This window comes from Stegodyphus dumicola, chromosome 7 (genome assembly GCF_044657685.1).
Source record: "Stegodyphus dumicola isolate Sdum_Otavi_A_Nest chromosome 7, ASM4465768v1".
Taxonomy (NCBI): domain Eukaryota; kingdom Metazoa; phylum Arthropoda; class Arachnida; order Araneae; family Eresidae; genus Stegodyphus; species Stegodyphus dumicola.
The window spans coordinates 196,289,967-196,316,661 of NC_140774.1; the positions used below are offsets into that span (position 1 = coordinate 196,289,967).

The following is a 26,695-nucleotide window of genomic DNA, read 5'->3' on the forward strand; positions in this document are numbered from 1 at the left end:
TACAGTAATGAGCTTGAAATTCTATTTTATCTGCTGCTGAAATATAAGGCAGTTCAAACAGTCATTATTTAATATTTTAATCATTTATATAATTGAGAGAAATGAATTATTGCTAAGCTGTTTTCCAAACATTAGTTATTTATTTTATGTTATTTGCTTAAATGTCAACTAATGTAAATGAATGAAATAATTTTAAATATAGGCAGATAAACTAATTTTTAAATTTTCGGCACAAACAGCTGAAGTAAGTGCTGAAAAATAGCACCTGTGATTTTAGAATCAGATGAAAAAAATATTTGAAGTTGATTTATTCTCTTTGAGAGTTTCCAGATTTCTTCCACAAAAAGACTCATTATAATGCTGATATTAATTAAAAAATGGGTTTATCAAAACAGTTCATAGTTTCATGTTTGTTAATTTTTAAATAAGTAATCTGTATATCAGACACTAGCAAATATGACTGTCATTTGCTAATTTATATTCAGATTAAAAAAATTTCTGCAATACTTCTCTGTATTGTTGCATTTAATTGTGAAAAATCTCAAACCTAATTTGTACAGAATTTTCTACTTGTAGTAAACACCTACTTTTTATTTGTGAAAATATTTTTAGTGCATTAAGAAATATGTGCAAACCTTTTCTGGCATTTTTCTGTCACATACATTTCACAAGATAAAACATTTTGTGTTTGCCATCACAAATGTAAGAAACTTCAGTGATATGTAAACGAGTTTGTTAAGGCCATGCATTTTCCCTGACATCTTGAAGTAATTGTTCAATCCAACTAAATCGGTAGTGCCGAGTTGTTTTGTTTATTATGATGAGGTACAGATTGGTGCAGTGGTTCATGCTGTTCCTTCCACTGTTTTTTAAACTTTAAATTATTCTTTATGAAGATAGAACCACACAGAGATTACGTATAAAGAAATAAAATCGGCTAAAGTGCAGAATCGCCCACTTATTTGTTTGGCGCTTTTTACAAGAGTAAGAAGAATTGGATTTTGTCAATTTCCTTTGACATTTTAAGTAAAAGTAGGTCGGTATGTACATGAATAAAGTCAAGGGAGTGCACAATGGCATTTTTGTGCAATTCTGGGATGTTTTTTTAAGTGAAAATAGGTCAATGTGTACATGGATACCGAGTATGTGCAATTCTTAAAAATGCGCTAAGCAGTGGGCGGTTCTGCACTTTCTCCAGAAAATCAATATACTATTTTGAATATATATATAGTCCTAAATTTTAAGGCACTTAGTGTAATGGAAAATTAAATAGTTTTCTTCCATCTGCTTTTGATTCTTCATTGATAGCATATATGCGATGTGGATCACTGAGAATTTTTGAAAACATAATGTTAAAAAGTTTAAATAGTAATTGAATATTTATATGAAATGAAGGGTAACCACAAACATTTCTTAAATTCTATGAAAAGAGAATTGAAAGAAGGGAGGGGGGGAAGTCCTCATTCATGCTGAAAAGGCAGTTCAAGAAAATATAAAACGATTTTGGTAACTAAAGTAAAATTTTTAGTTTATGAATAAACAAATGTTGACTGCAGCAAACTGTTTATAAATGTATTCAGACTGAAGAAAAAGTTATTTTTAATCTTTGAGTCATATAGAAATTGTACTTTAATGTTAAAATTGATGAAATTCTGTCTTCAATGAGAGGCATTATTTTAAAAGTTCAGTTGATTTTTAAAGACAACTGAGCAAGTTTTCAACTTCAAGACATGCAGCTGTTGTATCTGTTACATTTAAATGTATTTTATTATTTTGTATTTAAAGAAAAATTTATGTGGGTTTGCATATTTGAATTTTATGTTTATTTATCTATTTATTTATATTTATTTTTCAATATGTTTATTAAAAATGTTGATGTTGAATGAAATTAGGTAGGTTTGAGCAGAAATTAAAATGAATTTTTTTTTTTTTTTTCTTTCTAGAAATCATGCTGTCTTTTAAAATGTCCTATCACATGAAGTCATGAAAAGGTAACAGAAACTTTTTACTAGAGTGCACTGTTCTTTGTGCATATCAAGGGACTCAAATAAAAAATTCCAAATGTAGAAAAAGGTGTGTGCTCAAATTTTGCTGCCTGTAGCAGTGGTTGTGATAATTCACCTGAAATACTTGCTCCTTCATTATTTTATTCATTCATTCCACTAAAAATCACAAAAGTGGCGGTTGGTTTCAGCTTAGATAAGAGGCTTTCTACTGGGAAACCAGCAGGTAAGATGGGCATTTATATATGATTTTTACATTGTGTGCATATTGTATTGTAATCCATTCTGGATGCTGTGATGAACATTATTGAAAGTATGTTTTTGTTTTATTTGCTTCATATCGTAGCAAAATTTTATCACTTCACATTTTGCAATCCATTTCTGTGAATAAATTTTTGTTAAGGAGGACAAACAATTCAAATATAGACTATATGGGATTTAAAGCATCTTCTCTTAGTCACAGTAATAGTACTTGTGTTTATAAAAAAGTCATCAAATAGAATTTATTGACTTTACACACACACATATATATATGCTTGAATTATTACACTGAAGTGACAAAAGTCATGGGATAGCAATATGCAAATATACAGATGGCAGTAGTATCGCGTAGAAAATGTATAAATGCGAAGTGCTTTGGCAGGGCTTTCATTTGTGTTCAAGTTATTCATGTGAAGAGGCTTTGACGTGATTATGGCCACACGACGAGAATTAACAGACTTTTGAACGCGGAATAGTAGTTGGAGCTAGACGCATGGGTCATTCCATTTCGGATATCGTTAGGGAATTCAACATTCCGAGATCCACAGTGTCAAGATTGTGCCGAGAGTATCTAATTTCAGGCATAACATCCCACCATGGACAGAGCAGTGGCCGACCACCTGCACTTAACGACTGAGACCAGCGATGTCTGCATAGAGTTGTAAATGTTCACAGACAAGCAACACTGCGTCAAATAACCACAGAAATCAATGTGGGACGTACGAGGGACGTGTCCGATAGGACAGTGCGGCGAAATTTGTCTTCCTTGGGCTATGCCAGCAGAAGACCGACTCGAGTGCCTTTACTGACAGCACAACATCACCTGCAGCGACTCTCGTGAGCATATCGGTTGGTCCCTAAACGAATGGAAAATCATGGCTTGGTCAGATGAGTCACAGATTCAGTTGGTAAGAGCTGATGATAGGGTTCGAGTGTGGCGCAGACCCCATGAAGCCATGGACCTAAGTTGTCAACAAGGCACTGTTCAAGCTGGTGGTGGTTCCATAATGGTCTGGGCTGTGTTTACATGGCATGGACTCAGTCCTCTTGTGCAACTGAACCGATCATTGACTGGAAATGGGTACCTTCAGCTACTTGGAGATCACTTATAGCCATTCATGGAGTTCACGTACTCAAACAACGATGGGATTTTTATGGATGACAATGCGCCATGTCACCGGGCCACAATTGTTCGCGATTGGTTAGAAGAACATTCTGGACAATTCCAGCGAATGATTTGGCCACCTAGATCGCCCGACATGAATCCCATCGAACATTTGTGGGACATCATCGAGAGGTCAGTTTGTGCCCGAAACCCAGCACCATCAACACTTTCACAATTATGGACGTCTATAGAGGCAGCATGGCTCAAAATTCCTGCTGGGGACTTCCAATGACTTGTTGAGTGCATGCCACATCGAGTTGCTGCACTTCGCCGGGCAAAAGGAGGACCAACAAAATATTAGGAGGTATCCCATGACTTTCGTCACTTCAGTTTATATTGTTAATTACATTAGAGTCATAATTCAAAAAATGTAAATTATAAAGTGCTTATATAGCTGCTATATCATTCAGACTGGTTTTTAATAGAAGTATATCAGCCACACAACAGATTCAACAAAATTTGTATAAATTTTCTTTATTTTTTAGTCTTTTATATCAAATTCTGTAAAAAAACAGACCTGTTTAAAACATGTGTTATTGTGAACTGCTGTAATCAGGAATCTGGTTCATATGCAGTAACAATAACAAAATAATTTAGAATAGTGGATTATATTTTATTATTTTCAGGCCACTTTTCCATCTATTTTATTTTTTATACAGTCTTGAATGGAAAAATATAAATTAAAACTTATGGGAACTAATCCAAAGTAAAATATAAAAATAAAACAAAAGCTCTTAATGATGCTAACGAAATATTATTTAACCTAGAACTTTTCTGCAAAGTTTGACTAAATATTTATCAGCCAGAGATCCCAATAATATTAAATAGACTCATTTGAAATCCAGGATCTTTTCGTATAATCTTCACATCAACTGAATATCTTTTCTTCTATAAAATTCTAGTCTTTTGAAATATTTTTAATTATTATATTATGGGATTATCATATTATCATATTATGGGAATACCAGAATATCATATTATGGGACTATAACTTAAGATGTTATTGATTTTTTGTTGCCAACATATTGATCAATTTTTAAAACTTTATTTAATAATAGATAATTGCGAGAACACAACTCAAGATGCTATTATAATTTTTTTTTGTTGCTAGCATAAACTGTGATCAGTTATCATATCTTAATTTTTTTATAAATAAATTATATTCATGCTAGAATACAACTATTTTTTAGGCATAACATAATTGTCAACTATTCCATGTTTTTATCACATCTTCCCCTCTCTCAGTAAATCACTGAATCTCTGGTTTTTTAATTTTTAACCTTTACTGTGGGAAATTACTAAAAATATTTCCTAACACTAAATTTAATTTACTGAATTAATAAAACGTAACATGAATTTCATTTTGCAAAGGAATTCTCAATTTTTTTTCCTAAATCGTTCGTAATTTACTCTAACAAATTTTTGAATTTTTGTAGAATTTTTGTGTTTTTGAAGAAGAGGAATCTGTGTCTGATCACATCAGAAATAATATGAATTTTATTTAAAATTTATTCCAAAATAAGGTTGCTGTTTTAAATTACTTAATGCTTTACAGTAGCATGTTTCTCTTCCTAATTGATATTCAAATTATTTAAAATAAAGGAACTACACTTATATGCTCCCTCGGGTCGCCAAATTTCTCGGCAAACATTTTTGGCGAGAAACTCCACGGGGCCAAATTACTATCTAAATTTTTGGTCTACGTTTGGAACTCTAAGCCTAAAACGTCTCCAAAAACGCGATTTTTGCACATGCAAAAACGTCTTGAACACACATTTTAAGCTAAAAATCCCCCCCCCCAAAAAAAAATAGATAATAAAAACGTGAAGTTTCTAACCAAAAATATTTGATAAGAATCCATGTGCACAGCGATATGTTTTAACTTAAAAAAACATCTACGAATTGCACAGTCTAGGCAGCGAAAGAATCTACGAACTATGCACACCTCGCTTTTAATAAATTAACATAACAACAATAAATTTCAAAGAATACCATGTATACAGCATTCTGTTTAAACTTGGAAAAACATCTACGAATTGTACAATCTAGGCTTTGCGCACAAATCAACAAAATAAACTAAAATAAATTACAAACACTTCAAATAACAACAGAAATTCATAGTAAAAAACACAATGAACATAAAATTCTACAAAATAAAAACAATAAAATAAAATGCACTTACCATAATACATAAGTGAATAAAATTTCGCCAGTCACACAATGTCTGTCAACAAAAGTGCCACGATTTTGCTGTATCACATGTCTTTCTGCGATTCAAAATTTCGAAAGTAACAATAAAAACTTCCCCCAAAGTTAACTTACTACACAAAAACCACAATCCAAAATTTAAACTCCGCTGACAGGCACATACTTTGCCAGCAAGCCTTTCGGACTCCATTTTAAAAATTCCACAGAAATTCCCAAACTACACTTCGATTCTCATAAATACAATCATGAACAAAAGACTCGTTAACAACTCCAACATCATACCTTTTAATACTAAGTTTACTTTCCACACCATCTAAAATATGCGACTGAAATCTTGCCACCACATCTCTAAGTTTCAACGTCAAAAGGGTTGCCATACAAACAGCATCGTCCGCCAAACTATCCCACAGCACGGAATCGCGCCAAAAACCAGCGCAGAACACATATCGCCACATTTGGTGATCTGAGAGAGCATATAAGAGTAGAGCCAAAATAAATGTCAGTCTGAAAATTTAATAGTTAACTGTCAGTACATTTGCATTATTAAGTGTAATTAACTGAAATTTCTTGAATACCAGCCTTTACATTTCAGATGGAAAATAAATATAAATATGATTTTTTTCCTTTGCATCTTTATTAGTGTTATGTTTTTGATAAATAAGTAGTAAATTAAAAATTTAGTTTTGTCAAAAAACTTAATTTTATTAAAAAACTATTCTAGTCAGTCAGCTGCTTTCAGATATTTTTCTCTCTTTCTATATATATAACACAAGATTATAATATATATCCTGTTATACACCAGACTTTTCTCATATGAGATACAGTTAGGATTTGAGAGTTTTTACAGAAAAGGGTTTAAATTAATAATTATAATAAGGTTGGGTTTGCATATACAAGTATTTGCTATAAAAGTGGCAATAACTGTGGTGCGGCAAAGTTAAATAAATGATATAAAGTGGCAAAGCTTGGTTGTTAGTAAGTGAAATGTGTTTTAAAAATTCAACTATGATGCTTATAATATTTATTCTAAAGTTACACTGCAGGAGGTTTACTATTCAAATTCAGGTTTTTCTCTGTGAAGTAATTTAGTCTAAAATTTACTGTATGGTACATTATGGCGAATAGTCTCTTTTTTGACGATTAGATCAGTGCCACGCTGATCCTTCCGCCCGCTACACAAAACCAAACCAAGAAGTCAAAGATTTACACAAACTTGGTGGCCTTGTACACATCGACCTATTTTAACTTAAAAAAATATATATATATATATATATATATTAGAGAATTGCACAAGTTGCGCATTGCGCACTACCTTTGCGTGTACTTTGTCCATGTACACATCGATCTATTTTCACTTAAGCAAAATTGGGAAGCTAAAACAAAGTTAAAACTATCATGTTAATCAGAAAAAATTTGCTGCTGTCTTAACACACAGAGATGAACAAATAGCCAAAAATACACAAACAGAGAATAATAAATAACCCAAAATACATATTTCCTAACATAAAAACATTAAACAACAAATCTTTTAACAAAAATTAACACACAGAGACAAATGAAACATCAATTTTTTAACATATCTTTTTTCATGTGCATATGTTCATGCTTCCCTCCACTATCTCCTCCATCCTCCACGTAAGCAATTCAGTTAAATTTTTCGTCGTTTTGGTTCATTCGCTGTTGGTCAACATTCATCGTCTTACTCACCTCAGACATTCTCAAATGATGGTACTCGCAGCAAAATAATAGCAAATTCAAAATCCAAGACCATGACACACACGTGCAACCAAACACAGCAGTTTGAAACAGTGGTAAGAACCAAAAACCCTGATCCATACCAAAGAGCAATACATATTCTTTGTCCATACGAAAGGGTTACTATTACAAAAAATAGCCAAAATCTAAATTTATCACAACACGTTGGGCAATAGTCGCCGAAATAATCCCTTTTAATGACAAAAACTAAAAAAAAAGCCAAATTTTCCCCCAAGGTTTGTTTTGTCAACATTATTAGCATTAGGGTTATTGAAAACCCTATTTCACGAACAACCAATACCACTTGATGATTTTTTCAGACAGAAACCAAGGGGGGGACTGTACAGTAAAAATCAGCCGTAATTTATAACAGAAAATGAATTTCACTATTATTTCAAAAACAAACCATTTAAAATTAGGCAAACAGGCAACTTTAATATTTGCATTTGATCTTTACATTATGGTAACTTGGCGATTTTTTGGCGAAAATTTGGCGACCAACTCTCCTACAGCAACCCTCTATTTTTTTTTTTTCCCGCCGCCATTTTGTCTTCACGAAGTAAAGACATGTTTCTTTTCTTTTTATCTACTGAACACTTCTTCCAACAATCTACTAGCCCAATTACATTTCTGCTAGAAATTTTATCTAACAAAACTGCTTAATCATGACAAATATTCACTGCAAAATTGGGAAAAAGTGCACAATACCATACTCCTTACGCGTTTTTCAAAATAACACATACGCATAAACCATGTACACGTCGACTTATTTTTACTTAAAAAAAGATCCCAGAATTACACAAAAAAGGCATTGCACACACTCTTCACTATATCCATGTACACTGCTTTTTTCTCATAAATTAGAAAAATTTCACGAAAATACATGACAATTTTCTGAATCTTTAAACCCGGTAAAAAGAACATATATTAAATTACCTGATCACGAAAAAGTATATACCCTTTCCAAATATGAACATTTCCACATATAAAATAAATAAAATATCCAAAAACTTTTACCTCTAAATCATCTATTATATTATAAACGTCACCAACGAATTCATACCCCAACCATTACAAATACTTAGTGTCAAATATTTAAATTATTTCCATGCACGTTTACTTCAACTAAAACATATACCAAATTCCTACAAACATAAAATTCACAAAATAACTATCATTTAATTAAAATATCACTAAACCATGTACACGTCGACTTATTTTTACTTAAAAAAAAATCCCAGAATTGCACAAAAATGGCATTGCGCACACTCTTCACCATATCCATGTACACTGCTTTTTTTCTCATAAATTAGAAAAATTTCACGAAAATGCATGACAATTTTCTGAATCTTTAAACCCGTTAAAAAGAACATATATGAAATTACCTAATAACGAAAAAGTATATTCCCTTTCCAAATATGAACATTTCCACGTATAAAATAAATAAAATATCCAAAGACTTTTACCTCTAAATTATCTATTATATTATAAACGTCACCAACGAATTCATACCTCAAACATTACAAATGGTTACAAATACTTAGTGTCAAATATTTAAATTATTTCCATGCACGTTTACTTCCACTGAAACGCATACCAAATTCCTACAAACATATAATTCACAAAATAACTATCATTTAATTAAAATATAATTAAATTCAAAAACACTACTTGAATATAAATAAGCACATACATTAAATTAATAAAAATTAGCTTACAATCCTAATTACTTTAAACTAAATCATTGCTAATAACAATTTTCCAATAATACCATAAAAATAATATCCTCAAATAATTAAAAATACTAACTTACCTAATCTTCTTCAGGATCTTGATTACATGGCCGATAAACTTTTCTTATTTCTTCCACTAAATAAAAAGCAAGCGTATGTGCGCCTGTTTCAGGATCTTTAAAATCATACTTATAGTTGTTGACAGCAAGGTGCTAGGTAAAATAAATAACTTAATAAAACATCTTTACTTCTATATCGCACAACCTTAAAAAAACACTTATTACTACCCCTTTCAATCCCACTAAATACCCATTTCGAATTCACTTTAGTTAGGGCCATGGGATCCAAAAATTAACCAACACTGTTTCACACAACACAGAATAAAGCTAAATACAAAATTTCCAGATTTCCCCCCTTTTCCGATTAAAGAACCGTAATTCATCCATTAATATCACATGACATATCCCATGATCTCTCATTTCCCTCACACAAAATAATGCGTAATCGGAACTGAGTACTGCTCACATTATTACCAAAGTCCCAGGTAGTAAGCTTTATTGCCTCCAAAATGTCGCCAAACTACCAGTTACCATATTCTAAAGATCAGCCATATTTGCTTGTAAAGAAGAGTAATGAATGTCTAAATTATACGTGGATAGTTTTATTCATAGTTTGCACCAATTGGAGGTTACCTTTTTTGCCTTGCTTTGTTTCTGAGACAGAATTTAATTTATTATGAAATGTCAAAATCTGGTGAACATTTTTTGAAACCCAGTATTGCAGTGTGTAAACAAGAGTTTTGATTGTCATAATGCTGATCAGTTGTTTTTTGAATGAGAGTGTCCTATAAAAGCTGAAATATTTTAAAGATCTTCATTCAAGAAATATGTGATTAGAAAATCGTGATTTTGCTTGCAAAACTATATTATAAATGCAATTAGGTTCATTAAGCAATTAATATCCAAGCACCTTCATCACATTCATTTGGAAATTTAAATCATAAGTATTTTGGGTGAAGCATGTAAGAAAGTACATGTGAAGCTGTAGGGTTATTACTATATTTTACACTAATGAGTTATTTTATGTTTTGGGTCTTTACTGTCACTTCTCATTTCTGTTTCCCTGCCAGAATGTAAATAAGGTGGAAAGAAAGAGTATTTAAAGGAAGGTTTTGGGAGTTTGATTCAGAATTTGTTCTACCTCTTGAGCCCACGTTAATTGGTTAGCTAGTTTAACTAGGATTGTATTATTCGGCTTTTCATTATAATTGCCAAAATTTAAATTGTTACACTTTTTCTCCCTCCTTTCCTCATACCTTTGTGGTATAATTGGAAGCACACATGATGCGCATTCAGGAGATTCCTGGCAAGGGCATTTCACATTTTTCATAACTCTTGCTTCAGAGAAACCTAATGATTTTACAATGCCAATAAGTTTTGAACCAATTTCGTGTTAATTGGAATTGTGTAATCTTGAACTATTAGCATATTTAATTTAAATTTAAATTTGCTGTTTTTCTAAGTTATCTTGCCACAAGTGGTTGACAGTGTTTGTAAGCATGAGTTGTTCATTTAAATTCAAAATTTTGATTTAATAAAAAAAGCTTTATTTTAAAAGCTTTAGGAGATTTTGTAGTTCTGCCCAGACATAGTGATAATTAACTTAATGTCTGTAATGAATTTGGTACTAGTTTATGCTACCAAAGCAACCAATGAAAAGTAGTAGTTTGATTGAACTACTACTTGAAACTGCTACTTGATTGAAACTACATCTAACCAGTTTTTCATAAATTTTTATCATAAGCCAATGAAAATTGGTATTTTTCACATTTATTTACTAATTATAGTCGTTTAGTAGGTTATGGATTACAATAAAGCATGTAAGGGCCATTCTGTTTAATAGAAGATATATCCCTCTCTATAGGGAGGATAGTTCCTAGTTAAATAGAAGAGATTTCCTATTTCCCAATTTAATAGAAGTGTTTAATTGCTAAGGATTAAGTACTTATTTTTGTAGCATTATGTCAATATATATAAATAAAAATTAAAATATATAAAAATGTGGTACTTAGGTTTTTAGCTGAATTTCCAATGTGGAAGTTGCCAAATTTTTTAAAAATTCATCAAACTGTAGCAGCCATCCTCAAAACAATTCTTCAATTCATAAAGGTTTTTTGTTTACATCTTGTGGAGTCAGTCAAATGATTTAGTCTTCTTTTGAGTGCCACACTGTGGTTATTTTGAGGGTAAGGCAGAATGTATTTTGACAAACAAGAAAGCTGAAGTTGATCAGAAATACAAAACAATGCTGATGGTATCAACAGAGAAGGGTTAAAATAAGCGCTATACGTGCTATCTAACGCAGCAAATTAATCTTAGAAATCCATTTGCCTATTATTTTATCCATTGCAGCTGAAAGCACTGCTACGGGAACTTTGAACAGCTTCTTTAAAATACAACTTTTTCAGGATATTCCACAAGATTGGATTAATGAATAACCATCAGTTTCATAAAATAATTTTTTAAAGTGATCAGTCAAAACACTTATGTTGGTTTGATAAAGCATTTTAAAGGAACAGCATTCTGTCTGAACTTTGCAAAGTCGAACTATTCAAGATCTTTATAGTCCTATTAATAAGGTGAATGCCAGGAGTCTTATATGAACCTATAACATTGTAGCTCAGGAAAGACAAAGACTCAAGAAAATAATAATGAGATTACAATGGTTGTAGCTTAAGTAATTTTTTTTTTTAAAATCTTATTGCAGTAGTTTGATCATAGTAGGTTTGAAAAACAGTGATTTGTATTGTATTTCTCATTTTATTTATTTGCAAAAATGCAAAATTTTAATTTTTTTAAATAAAAAAATTATATATCTCTGAGCATTATGCAAAATATAAATTATACATTTTCTCAGTGCAAAAATGCATTAAAAGTTTACATGTTTTACTTCACTTTTTTGTTCTGAAATTTTACTTAACCCTCTTGAGTAGCAGGTTTTTTTTTGGATCTGCTCATGAAGACCTGCATTGAAACTGCATTTAATAGCTAAATTTGTATAATTACATATTTTAGTCTCTGTTTTCATAAACTTCCATTCATTAAGGCAATATTTACATCATTAAAGAAAGTAAGAAATTAAAAAACTGATATATACCATGAACAAAAAAAATTCACGACCAGATAGAGGTGGTTGTGCCACCCGGGAGGGGTGTTAGCAGTACCCAACACAGGAACATGTTGTCTTTTCCCTTGCATCAAAGGAAATATTAACGATGCAACCACGATTTATGCAGACTGTTAGAAATGGGTACAAAACTGTAGAACTTTAAGGAGCTGACTATTCCCTTCTAAAAGTTAACCACAGATATAATTTTGTAGATCTAGAAACAGGCACTCATACATAGTCTGTCAAGTGTTTATGGGGATCGGCTAAATGAAGAAACCGCAAAGCAACACCTTAATCCTATCTCTCAGAATTTATTTAGAGAAAGAAGCAGGAGCAAGTGGAGGAAATAATTTTGATTCCATTATAGAGACAATAAGCAAACAATTTCCACCTGAAATAAACAGTAATTGAAATTAGCAACACACCTTCTACTCATTTATAATTAGTTTTATTTTCTCAGTCTTAATTATGTGTTATATCTTATTATTTGTTCTTATTTTACGATATTGTGGGCAGATGATGGAAAAATAACCATTTATCAGGATCATACTTGCAACAACGAATAGGTATGGATATATTTCACTAGAAATCCATACGTAATTTCAGTTTCTATAGTTCTCTTTTAGAGAATAATGTTAAGAACGAAATGTCAATGAAGTTGATTTCAAGCAAAAGTTTACTAAAGAAACCAATAACTCTGACCCAAATACACCAAAAAAGCTTATGGCAATTGCAAACTTGAGGGCATCTCAGTTAAAAAAGGGTTAAAAAAATTTTTTTTTTAGTGTTTGATTTTATTTAACTAAAATTCATGTTAATTATATGAAAAGAAAGACCCAACTTTAAACCAACTGATAAATCTTTCTTATTTCTTTTCATCAGTTCCACCTATCACATAATTTCAGGGTATTGTCATATTTGATAAAGGGAAACTTGAAGTTTCTGAACTGACAGACTAGGTGGCCTTTATCATCTGGTCTAGTCACTTAATTGCATTCATAATCAATTAACTGTTTTGAGAACTGCATATGAAATATTTATGGCAACAGGCATTTGTCTGGAATTTGTTTAAACTGCATTATTTAAATGAAATGAAGATTAATAATGAATAATATGTGCATATCTTGTAATTTTTATTTTTTCATTATTAATCTACAAGTTATGTGTTAATGCAGTTAATGTATTTGAACTTTAGAGCCTATCATGGTTTTTGTTTGGTATATCCACTGATGGCGAATAAAAACCCACCTGCACATGATTTTGCACCAGCGTGGCTCAAGATACCTACCTACAATAATTTTGTAAGTACAGAATCCTTTGAAAAATTGTAATGTTTTTCAATTGTAAATGCTTTTTAGTATAAATTCTTTTTAATAATACACTACTTTTAAACTGTTAACATTCTTAACCATTTTGTATTATTATGGATTTATTCCAATATGTATGAAAGTCATAATTTATTTTTATTTCTGTTGTTCTTTCCATTTGCAGTTAATTGATTTGTAAATAATTTAATTGTTCCTGTATGTGTAATTTATATCTGTATATATATATATATGTAATAATAGAAAGGAAAAGGCGGAGCAGCGTTAATGCGTAATACCCAGATAAGGATAGATCGTCGATCCATATTGAAGATGAAGCATTCTGATTGTATAGTACGCTAATATGTTGAGTTCGTAATATCTAAGAAACTTGGCAGTCGAGGGAGTTTTAATTCCATTTTTATTTTCCAGTTGATAATTGTAGCCACAATTTACTTGGTACTCTAGTCGTGCCTATTCGCAGAACATTTACATTTTTTGCTATTATTGCGATAGCGAGCAAGTCTACAAATAAGGCGTTTTTGCAAACGTAGGCCCACGGATATAGGCTTTGAGAACCCTAGTTTGAGAAATGCTGTATTAAGAGAGGAGGTATTGTGTTTTTGTAAAAAAGACTAAACCTTTGGCTTTATTTAATTCTTATTATTTGTATTTTTGATTGTATATATATTTCCATTTTTTGCTTTTCTTTATTTTCTTCCTTCTAATTTTTACCTCAGAAATTGAAGGATACAAGAATTTAGCCTTACTAGTTACCATTCCTCTAGGTTTAAAGGTTTTGGATGTTTTTAATTTGTTTAGTTAAATATTTAGTTCATGTTTAAAATTCTGTTGGTTACATTTATCATTTAGTGCAATCTGCAATTTTCTAAATTTCGGGAATTAATACGACGTTGGGTGTGAAGGTTATAAAATGACTATGGTCTCTTTTTAATTTCCTTTTAACACGTTGATTGCCCAACACGAGATAACTCGTATTAGCGCCCTTCTTCAGGACACCCAATACAAGTTCCAATTTTGCGCTGCTACGAGTTACTTACTCGCTTAGCGCTTGTTTTATCTGTTCCAAGGCGAGAAGTTGAAGCATGTCTGTACGAATCAACTCGTAGTAAGCTTCTGCGAAGAACTTTCTCTAACAAAACAAAAAAAGCCGACTACAAGATAATTCGTAGGACCCTTTTTTCTACGTATTTTTTTAATGATTATTACGAATCATAATTAGTATTTTTAATAATATAATATGATTAAATCGGTTTGGCTTCTCGGACCGGAATCCGAAAAGTGCAGTGGCAGTCAACGTGGTAATAGAACAGGATTAGTTGTGTTAATTTTGTCCATCTGCTTGAGAAAGAATGGAATAAAGAACTGTTTTAAGTATTTAGCTTGTATTGGTTTCAGCTTTTTTTTTTTTTTTTTTTTTTTTCCATTTTTTTATTTAATTTTTATTTTTGTGCATTGTCTGGTTTTCTTTACCATTCCAAGTCAAATTCCTTAATTTGAGTTACATACCGTATGTTTCTTGTAACTAGGAAGATTTGAATTTTTAAAGTATATATGTAAAAATGTGTGTATTCATTACATTTACTACTTGGGAGATAAATTTTTCCATTTATTTTTTTTCATTTCCAACCTTAAGAGTCTTTGATGTAGTAAATAGTGCCTGCCGCCTTTTAAACTCACTGGCAAATAAACTCTACCGCATATTGCCTTCAAAATTTCCAGAAACCGAAATTAATGTGCACTAATCAATAGAAAAAGCTGCTGTTTATTAAACTCATCTCTGCTGCTTATTAAACTCAAACTGGTTATTCAGATTTTAAATAAACTGGTTGTGACTGATGAAAGCTGTTTGTAGTTCATTTCATTTATTTATCTTTCAGCTTTGTAGTGCTTCAATAGAATGGGTTTAGCAGACATTTTAGCCAGTATAGTTAAAACCAAAACCCCCTGGGGTGTTAGGTACACTTCCCTAGTTCCTGTCAGACACTGTTTACAAATCTGTCCGAGCTGCATATAAGCATTCTGTGCAATGTAGGGAAAATTCCGTACTTGTGATTGGACATACGTTCCGTTGCCGTCATTTTCTCTTGGTGTAATGATGTTTAGACAAGATTCTTATAGTTTTCTTTTTGATGAATGATGCGTACGAGTGATACGGAAGCACGGAAACTATCGTTTGTTTTCTTTGAAACGAAAAAATCTTAACTGCAGCATTCTGCAGATGGGTTCTTGTTTCGTGGAATCATAAAATTATAAAATCTCTCAAAGATGATGTTAATATCAGAAGCAGCCTTAAGTACTTATTAAATATATAATTAAGTATTATATAAATACTTGAGTTCATAAATTTAGTACGAAAACCAATACACGACGATTTCAATCCAACTATATAGGTATTGTGTTCTAGTAAGCATATTATTATTATTGCAATTTTGTTGCATTCTGTTCCTTTCACATTGCAGAAAATAATACATTTGCAAATATCATGTTAATGTCCATGTCATTTCTAATGTTGTCTTCCTGTAAATAAAAGAAAAAAAAGTGTATTCAGTATTGTAACACATTTAAACTTTATTTTCTGACAAACACTATTTTTACACAAAAGCACAAAAGATGTTGCTTATTAAAAAATAGGCAATATTCATAAAATAATATTATTCAATTTAAAATACATATCTCTGTTTCTGTGTTCCAAATCTATATTAGTCTAATTTCAAACATAAATTTTACTTTTTCAGACTGTTTATAAATATTGTGAATTCACTGTGTAATATGTTGGCTCCCAATGTCATTTTTGCTCTTTCTGAAATCTGACTTGTCTCATGCTTTGGAGGTAGCATTTGCAGAGAATGGATATATAATGAACATGAAATAATGAATTAATAATTGCAGCACTTTTAATATGAAGGATTTTAAATTAAGAATACATTTATTAAAAATCTATGCACTTAACACACATTTACGGAGTTAGCACAAAAAGAAATAATACTTTCTCTTTCTCTAGAAAAGGAGGGGGGAAACTACTTTTTTTTTATATTAAATTCATCACAGTGTTGTAAGAAGTATAATTTCATAGCAACAAAAAATACAATGCATGTAATAATTGTTTTAGTACTGCTATCAAATTGTAAACAAATGGTATGTAGGTGTACCCTCGAGCCCAAGCAAAGTCAAGGCGTTCCTAAGCATAGAAGAAATAATGTCATCGGAAGCCATATCCAATCACAAGCAGCGATTTTTCTCTATGTGCGGGGCACGCTACAGATTGCTTATATGCGTCTGGGCTACAGCAGAAGTGACATAATACCTTTATCTTATAGTTGACATAATACCTTTATCTTATAGTTGACATAATACCTTTATCATATAATTAACAAAGGCAGTCCTGTAAAGGCATTGGAAACAAGTTCTTTGATTATAAGTGACTGTAAGTGAAATAAATAAAGTGAAATAAGAATAAAGAGTAGGTGATGCTTTAAGTGAATACAGGTTCCCTTTCTCGAACACCAGCTGATGTGTGATGGACATGCATATACACATTAAGTTTGCTGAGTGTTTTCAGAAAACATCATGTAATTCTTACTTGCATTATTGTACATTATCATTCTCTGATTAGAAAAGAGGAATGGTTGTTGTAGGCTGAAGAAAAAGAAAACATTGATTATACCTATACTAACCATGAATTGATGGTGTGATGTACAGGTGAAGTCAACTAATGAGATGCCTAGAGAGCTCTTAATCTGAGAGGCCCAAGAGTAGTTTCTAGGAAGGAGACCTAAAGAGAGGTCAGAGAAAAAGGGAAGGCTCATAGAAGCCATTAATGGAAACAAAATTAACATATATTAATTAATGTACGTATTTCAGTTATTAGTAGTGTAGTTTTAGTAATATGGCGTGTAATTTTGTGTGTGTAATAAACATTTAAAAAATGCGAAGAAAAGTGAATATTTACGGCCATAAAAAGACGGTGACATTACAGACAGATTGACTTGACAACAGGCCCGGATCGAATAGGTGCGGGGCCCGATTGGATTTTTTTTACGGGACCCTCTCTATATATTAAATATTTAAATAAAATTCAAATTCAGTATATATGTATAAATATATTAAATGTCACGGATCATCAGACAGGTAAACTTCTACATAACTTATAAAATAAAAATGTTCAAAATGGAAAAACATTTATTGAATGTAAATTTACATTACCAAATATGAATGCATGAATTTACATATTTCTAAGTCTTTGCTGTGTAAATTCTTCTAAAATTGTTTGAAAATGCAGTCAAAAGTCGTTAATTCGGACATCCATAATCCAGAATGACCTATAATCCGGACCTCAAAGCTAAAATCTTTCTGCCCATGCGTCACGTTGATGCATGCGCATAGATGTTTTACGCGTGCGCGCAAGACTTTTACGACTGCGCATATGCGTCTGCGCAAGCGCAGAATATGTTTTCGCGTGCGAGTTTAATGTATAACGGACGATATAAGCTCAAATTATCTAATTATCTATTTCAGTTAATGTTGATGATTGCATTGTTCCTTAATCTTCGAATTGGATCCGGCTTATTATTTTTTGCAGACTGTAAAAGCAATTTTATAAAAGTAAGCTTGAACTTTCGATTATGTCAAATAGAATTTCCGATTCTGGAGCTCCCAAAGGATCTAGAAAACGAAAGTATGTTTTGATGTCCATCAAACAAAAAGTGGAATTGCTACAAAAAAATGGATAAAGGCATATCCTTTGTTTATCTAACCGTTCCAAAATCTGTTTATCAATTTCACGCTGCTCTGCATGGGGGGGGGGATGTCGCGGCGCGCAATAAACTGGAAGTTGATCTGTCAGCACTATCGTTATCTTCAGGGCAGATGTTTTGATTTTATTCGGCTTATAATTCCTTACTAAATGTAGTATTTAATCTCAATGTACTCCGTCTTTGATATGATTTAAATCAAATTCCTCGTCATTATAAATATTACGAATACAAATCAAATAGTTTTCTGGTTGCAATTTTCTAATTTCGGCTATGCGTAAGGTATGCTTTACGCATGCGCGCGTTGAAAGAAATGTTTAATAAAGTAAACAAATAAATATTAAGCTTCTTTTTTGTAAATTTTGATACCCTTTAGATCATAATTGCTCATTATTTTATAAATTACGGTTTCATATTTTTAATTTTATAATTTCTGCATGCCATCTTACCAGATTTAAACTGATGATCTATAATCCGGAATCGAAGTCCCGACGAGTCCGGATTAAAGATTTTTGATTGTATAATTTCCTTGCGTCTTCACTTTCAATTGACATAATTGCTAAACTATTTAATCTATCCTGTTTCATTCTCAATCTCAGATAGTTTTTTAAATTAATTTTAGCCTGGAAAATGATTTCTCTCCAGAAACAACGCTTACTAGAATTGTTAAGAATATTTGGAGATCAATACACAAGTTTGGAAATGCCATTGCTCTATCATTATCCAATAAAAATTTGAACATTTTAAACAAATTTTCAAAAAATTATGAAGGAAAAATAGATTTCAAAGCTTCCAAAACACTGGAGGTTTAGAAAATAAAATCCTTGTTGAGTTTCAATGCATTCAATAACAAAAATTTAGGTTTACCACTTAGAGATATTATATATTGTAATAGAAGGGAAATAGTTGTGCATCGATTTATATTGTTGCTGCATTTTTTCTTTAAAAGCAAAATTGCATATTCAGGAACCCATTAAAATTTCAAAAAATAAAGATTTTTTTCGAATGGAAAAATATTTCTTCAGTTTTTATTATCTACACTTTCAGAATGCTAAAATCACCTTTCAGGTATCAGACTGTTATGCAAAATTTTCAGATCTCAAGCTTTTTGTAGTTGCTTTCTTTCGGAGCAGTGAAGCTCGGAATGAAGATCCATACTGAGTTGATGAATATTAATAAAGAATCGTACTGAGGATTAAATTCAGGGAAAATACAGTCAAAAGTCGTTAATCCGGACTCGTCTGGACTTCCGCGATTCCGGATTATCGATTTTTCCGGATTATAGATCATCAGTTTAAATCTCGTAAGATGGCATGCAGAAATTCTAAAATTAAAAATATGAAACCGTAATTTATGAAATAAAGAACAATTATGATCTAAAGGGTATCAAAAGTTGCAAAAAGAAAAAGCTTAATACTTATTTGTTTACTTTATTAAACATTTCTTTCAATGTAAGTTGTTTAAGTTTTGCTTCGTTTCATGTGATAATACTTTCTCTTTAATTCTATTAAACAGACATAATTTCTTGTTCAGTTACAAAGTTCCACTGTTCAAGTCCTATAATTGCTGTGTCGAGAACACCGACTAATTTGTCAATCGAAATTTTTTCGTTTTCAATAACCTCTGTCACTTTCTTCGCTATCGGAAGCGAATTATAATGACGAGGAACTTGTTTTAAATCATATCAAAGATGGAGCATATCGAGATGAAATACTACATTTGGTAAGGAATTATAAGCCAAATAAAATAAAAACATCTGCGCTGAAGATAAGGATGGTGCTGACAGATCAACTTCCAATTCATTACGCGCCCGCCGCGGCGATCCCCCCGCCGAGCAGCGTGAAATTGATAAACAGATTTCGGATTTCGAAACATACTTTCGCTTTAGATCCTTTACATATTACCAAATATATATCGGAAATTCTGTTTGATATAATCGAAAGTTTAAGCTTACTTTTATAAAATTGCTCTTACAGTCTGCAAAAAATAATAAGCCGGATCCAATTCGAAAATTAAGGAACAACGCAATCATCAACATTAACTGAAATAGATAATTAGATAATTTTAGCTTATACGTTCGTTATACATAAAACGCGCACGCGAAAACGTATTCTGCGCTTGCGCACACTCATGTGCGCAGTCGTAAAAGGTCTTACGCGCACGCGTAAACGCCTATGCGCGTGTGTCAACACGGATGCGCAGAAAGTTTTTAGTTTTGAGGTCCGGATTATAGATCATTCCGAATTATGGGTGTCCGAATTAACGACTTTTGACTGTAGTACACATCTCAACTACTCTATACATCTTTAGTATCCTAATATATCATTTGATTCCCTCTAAAACACAATTCTCAGGTAAAAATTAATTACTTTCTGAACACTACTTGTGACTGAGGGGTCAAACCACTGATTACTGGTAGTTCGACTTGGGTTCGAGGCCAGGCGATCGGGTTGGCTGCATGTTTGGTTTTCGTTGTTTGCCCCATGTGAAACGTGAATACGAGATAGTTTTCCTTAAAAGTTCTCCACGAAGGCATCCTTTCCCTTAGGAAGGCAGCCTTCGGGTACTTTCCCATGTTTAATTAATCTAAACTATTATATCTACTTTCTGAAAGAATTGATACAGATATATTATAGATGCAAACATATAACAACGGATAAATTAAAATAAGTTTTGAAACTTTTTAAAATATTGAATTATATAATGTTCTTCACTAACTGCTTTAATAAAAATTTGTGTTTCATTTATCGCTCAGTCGAAATGTATTTTGTCATCAAAATTATTCATAAAAGGAACGGTTTCTAAACATATTTATGAGACTCTCAGAAATATAGCTTTCTTATTTCGAATATAATTTTATTTTTATTCGTCTGAGTAAAGAAAAGATTATCTGCCTAATCAAAGGGGGCCTTCGTGGAGGACGTTCGAAAGAAATTGGCTCATATACGTAAACGAATACAAAAGTTTCATGCAGTCAATCTGTTCATCGAAATTTGAACCCGTTTTGAATTATCAGTGTTAAGGAAATTTTATCCACTCAGCCGCTAGTTACAGTTTAGAATATAACAAACCAAAATTTCACTCAAGTAAATAGTAGTCGTAGAATGTATGTCATTTAGAAATAACATTAAAATTAATTTTCATCATCTGAAACGTATATATTCATTACACTGCCTTTACTTGCACATTAAAAATTGGAATAAATTGAAATAAACTATTACAAAAAGAATTCAATGAAGAAAATTTCCTTTACGTTTAGCCATTATTTAATACCACACTCTAAAAAATGATAAATATCAACTCAAAGAATTTATAACAGTATTTGCAAAAGAAAAAAAATTGAAAAAAGATCTTAAAACGCAAACAGGCGACAATCAAAGTAACAAATTGTTCTTTTTATTTTCTCCTCTTGAAAAAATATTTCCTGGAAGACACCAAATTTGCAAGCAAGCCATGTGGGTTCAAATTACGGACAATTAACTACCCCTACCCACAAAAGAACGCACTCGTTAGGGTGTTGTAAAGTAGTCGTCAAACCTCAACCATTAGAATTCCTACCCCTGCAACCAAAGAAAATCTGTCCCGAGCCCCCAGTTGCCGTTCACTTTGCTCGGGACATATATGTTAAAGGCCCCCAGAAAAAGGTTAAGTAAGGCTGAGTTAGTTTTGGTTCTCAATGCATTTTGATCCGATAATTAATACTGCTGTAAAATTATTATTTTTTGTTCTTGTTCCATTTCCATGTACATCATCAAAATTATGTAACAGTCATATGACATGAATTAATCTTGTAGTAGAAAGAGAGATTACTGTTTTTAGAATAGAGATGTGAAATTAATTTATGCTGCTAATTTAAATTGCAATGTATCTTTTGCATATTGTTTACTTTTCTTACATATATTTATATATACACATACACACTGGACTTACTTCTTTTTCCGAGTAATTTGTTTTATAAGAAAAGAGTTATAATCTGTGATTAATAATTATCAGCACTAATTCTGATTATTTATTGGAAAGATATGTAATAATTCAGATCTTTTAATTTGTATTACTTTCATTTATTTTTAGAAGCCCTCTGGTGCATCCAGCGAGCGTGGCGGTCATACTAGTCGTAGAGATGAACATAGCTTTGGTTTCACTCGCCACAGTAAGGAAGGGGATTCTTTAGCATCGTATCAGTCATACTTTAATGATTGTCGTAAAGATAAGGAGGGTAAGTAATAATTAGAAAACACTTACTTTATAACCTGCCAACCATGATGCATGATAAATGGTAACATGGCAACCTGTTGCCAAGCAGCATGATTTTATTGCCAGTTATGAATAAGCATGACATAACAACACACCAACTTCTGTGCTTTCATGCAGTGTAACTCAAGTTGATGTCAAGTTAACTCCAGTTCTGTATAAGCCCCATTTTGTTTTTATGAACAAGGATATAAATTAACTGTTATTGCTGTAATTTTTCTTGTATTAAAAAAAAAAAAAAAATTATCAAAATTTGAGATCTGCCTCCTATAAAACAGCAAGCAGTTGATTATTTTCAGTTAGGGGAAAGTTTTACCATAAAAAAAGTGTGTATTAACCTTCCAGCATGCGTGATTGGTAATTTTGTATGAGCATTCGTGTGTCTTTTTTTTATAACATCTGTTATTTTACAACTTTTGGCACAAAAAATGACAAAAGTGAGTGAATATTGATAATAAATTTGTTAAGAAATAAAAGAATAAACCTTATTATTGTAAAATACAAATGATGTCACATTCAAATGAAAGTAAATTATTTTTAAGTGCTTATATTAGTCAGGTGGAAAGGTAATGATGTATTTCATTATAGAAATTTTAAAATTTATTATTTAATAACTATATTTTAAAATCCAAGCAAATTTTAATATTCATCAAAGGCAAGTATAGACAAATAAAAAAAGGAAAGTACACTCACCTTGGTAGGAAAAAACATAAGTTTAGCATTACTCACTTCTGCATGCAAATTTACTTCCTACTGGATACAAAAACTAATTGGAAACTGATTTTAATTTTAATATTTTTATTTATTTAGAAAAAAAATATAAATAAAAGTAAATAAATAATGGTAATACTAGAAAAACAGAATTCTAAAGATATTTCTCAATGTTCAAGGTTCACATTGCATTCCATGCAAATAATTTCAGTAATAGAATGACGCTTGCATGTGTATCTAAGGCATGTCTTGCATTTCATAAATTCTGATGATCTCTCTTTTTCTCTGACACACAAACCACATGTTCCTCGTTTTGATAAGGAATGCTCTGGCAGTTCATCATTAGAAACAGCATAGTTACGACTTAGAAATGTTGAAATGTCGGAAGGTAATGTTTGGATTTTGGCATGCGAATGAAGATGCTCTTTTATAAGACTAATAGATAAGTTCTTCCTGAAGATCTTTTGGCCTGGTGCTGTGTTAGCTGTCTTTGCAAGCATGTGCAAAACCTGGGCATTATATTCAGAGCTGTGGAGTTGGTAGGGAAAATGACTGACTCCGACTCGACTCCGATTCCCTCATTTATATATATATATGTAAACATATACACATGGATTGCAGCTTCTTTTTTTAATATAAAAGAAGTAATAGATGCTACAGAAAAAAATTGATGGCATAGCATATTATTTATATTAATTAGCATTTATTATGAAATGGAAAAACTGGCATTAGTTATTTCTAAGAAACAGTATAGCTTTGGCAAGATCTTCTTTGTTGGAGGGCCGTAGATCCGATTTGATAAACTTCAGAGCTGAGAAGAGTTTTTCCACACTAACTTGAGTAGGAGGAAAAGCTGTTACTCTTAGGGCTACTTCTTTTAACTTTTCAGGATAGATTTTTATAACTTCTAAAAGAGGTGTCTTGCAAGCACAATCATATTTCTCTTGATCAGTAATTTCTCCTTTTTCTGCTCAATTCCTAAGAATGGCATCAATTTTGAGTTCTTGCTGCTATTGCTGCTTACCTAAATTTACCAGTAAGATTTGTAACTAAATGAATCAGTTCAATCACTAATGGCAAATATCACATCCATCCTTCTCCCTTATGGCCGAGCGGTAAAGTCGCTGAACACTGGTAGTTCGGTCCGAGGTTCGAATCCCGCGAACGGGCTGGCTGCATGAGTGTTTTCGTGGTTTTCCTCATGTGTAACGTGTATACGAGCCAGTTTCCCTTAGAAAGTCCTCCACGAAGGCACCCCTCCTCTTAGGCAGATAGCCCTTGAGGCTTTGCCGTAATTAAATAACCTAACCTAACCTAACCTTCTCCCTTATATTTATTAATATGGCAATAAAATAGAAAATAACTATTTATTAATGCATACAGTTCATAAATAAAAATCATATCTCAGCTTGTCATTAATTTTTTTCAATTCATTTAAATTTCATTTCAAATTCAAACTCGAGTTGGAGTCGACCTGTTTTTAGTTACTCAGCTCCGACTCCTTTTACCCCAAAATCTGCCCAGTTCCGACTGCCCTGATTATATCCCAGGAATATGCAAAAGACTGAAAAAGATAGCACAAGGCTATCTCCTTGTGATTCTCAAAACTGAATAGGTTGCACTCTGCTTTGACTCTTCCATCCAGAATAGACTGCAAAACCGTCATTTCGTTTGCTTGCTCACCCATTTCTAAAGGATAAATATTCTGCATGGGTCATACTATGTTACAGTTCCTTGTTTTTACTTGAACAACACAAACATGTCCATCCTTTCCTGGATACAGCTTAATTATTTTTCCTAGCTGCCAATCAATCCGTTTGCTGTTTTCATTCCCAACCAAAACTATTTGTCCTAATTTTATTTGTTCCTTGATTTTACCGGCTTTCTTAAAATTTTTAAGTTGTCCTCAGCTGTGAATCTTTTTCTTAAATCTTCTCTGAAGTTCTGACGATACTGCCAAGCTATGTTCCATATATGTGATCAAATTCAGTCATAGAACTTCTACTTTGTCTCTTAAAATCATATTTGGATTTAAAGGCATTAAATCTTGAATGTCTTTCAATATGTATGTTAAAGGACGGGAATTGATGCCATTTTCAACTTCATATAACACAGTGAGTAATTATTTGTAATAAGTGAGTAATTATTCCTAATTTTAATTCATAATAAGTGTCAATCTTTAATCATAAAGGACACTTTTATAATTCTAATCAGTCTTTCCCACCATCCTCCTCACTATGCCGATGTAGGAGGATTAAATTTCCATTTAATGTTCTTAATCGTGGCTTTTCCGTCCACTTCCTTCCAATTACTTTTCTGGAAAAGGTTATTAGTTCCCATATAGTGCCATTGTCTGAATATATAATACTTGGTCTTCCTCTCCGAGCTATGAATTTTCTCAGGCATAAATCCTTCTTTGAATAGAGTAGTAACAATTTCAATGTGTATTGCCAATAAACGGCGCATGTAAATATCACTATCCATGCCTTCTTTCTGGCCTCGAAGGTATAAAGCTCCAGCCAAATCAACACCTGTAATCTGGAAAACTGCAGAGTCTGTTACTCTTTCCTCTGGTAATGGTATGGGGGTTTACGTCTAAAATTGGTTAACTTAAATTGCCTACAGTGACCACAGTTTTTTATTACGTGACGAACTGTACGCCAACATTTGAGAATCCAAAATTGTTTTCTCAGAATTGCCATTAAGGCTTGAATACCTGCATGGGAATTTTCTTCGTGTTTTTCCTTGATTAACAGGTTGGTAATAACATGATTGGGAGGAAGAATTATCGGAAATCGAAAATTTCTACTGTCGTTTCTCTGAGAGATCTTTGTTGTAGTTCGTATCAGTCCTTTCTCATCCACAAAATGTTGCAATGATACGATTGTTTTGTCTTCATGAGATTCAAAACTTTCTTGGATTAATTTTAAAAGAATATCTTCTGCTTCTTCATATTCTGCAAAAATAATGTTACCGAAAAGACGATCTTTAGGTAAATTTCTGGCATTTTTGCCAAATCCTTTTATCCAAGCTATCATCCTTACTGTCTTTTTATATGAAGAATATCTGTTGTAGAATAAATCCCTTGTATTTATAACGTTGGTAGCTGTTATGGCACATTTTCTTTTCTCTGAATTTATTACAGTTTCATCCGGTTGCACTAATTCATAATAAGTGTCAATCTTTAAATTTTCGTTTAGCCATTCTGGTCCATTCCACCACTGAGCCTTCACTAATTGTCGTACTGTACATCCTCTTGAAGCTGTATGTGCTGGGTTCTGTGAACCTGGAATGTGATACCAATCATTTATGCTACTTAGTTTTCTAATTTTGTTTACTCTATTGGCCACGAATGTAGCCC

The 26,695-nt window shown here is 32.0% G+C and overlaps 1 protein-coding gene across 2 annotated transcripts in view; it reads left to right on the forward strand.

Annotated features, from left to right (window-relative positions):
• LOC118190564 (uncharacterized) overlaps nucleotides 1-26,695 on the forward strand; it is a 58,164-nt gene that overhangs the window by 3,509 nt on the left and 27,960 nt on the right. For both annotated transcript variants that reach the window (XM_035361302.2, XM_035361301.2), the window contains exons 2-4: nucleotides 1,944-2,229; nucleotides 13,489-13,594; nucleotides 22,444-22,588. In XM_035361302.2, the coding sequence (XP_035217193.1) occupies nucleotides 13,523-13,594; nucleotides 22,444-22,588 (217 nt within the window). In that variant the 5' untranslated portion in view covers nucleotides 1,944-2,229; nucleotides 13,489-13,522. The remainder of the gene's footprint in view (nucleotides 1-1,943; nucleotides 2,230-13,488; nucleotides 13,595-22,443; nucleotides 22,589-26,695) is intronic.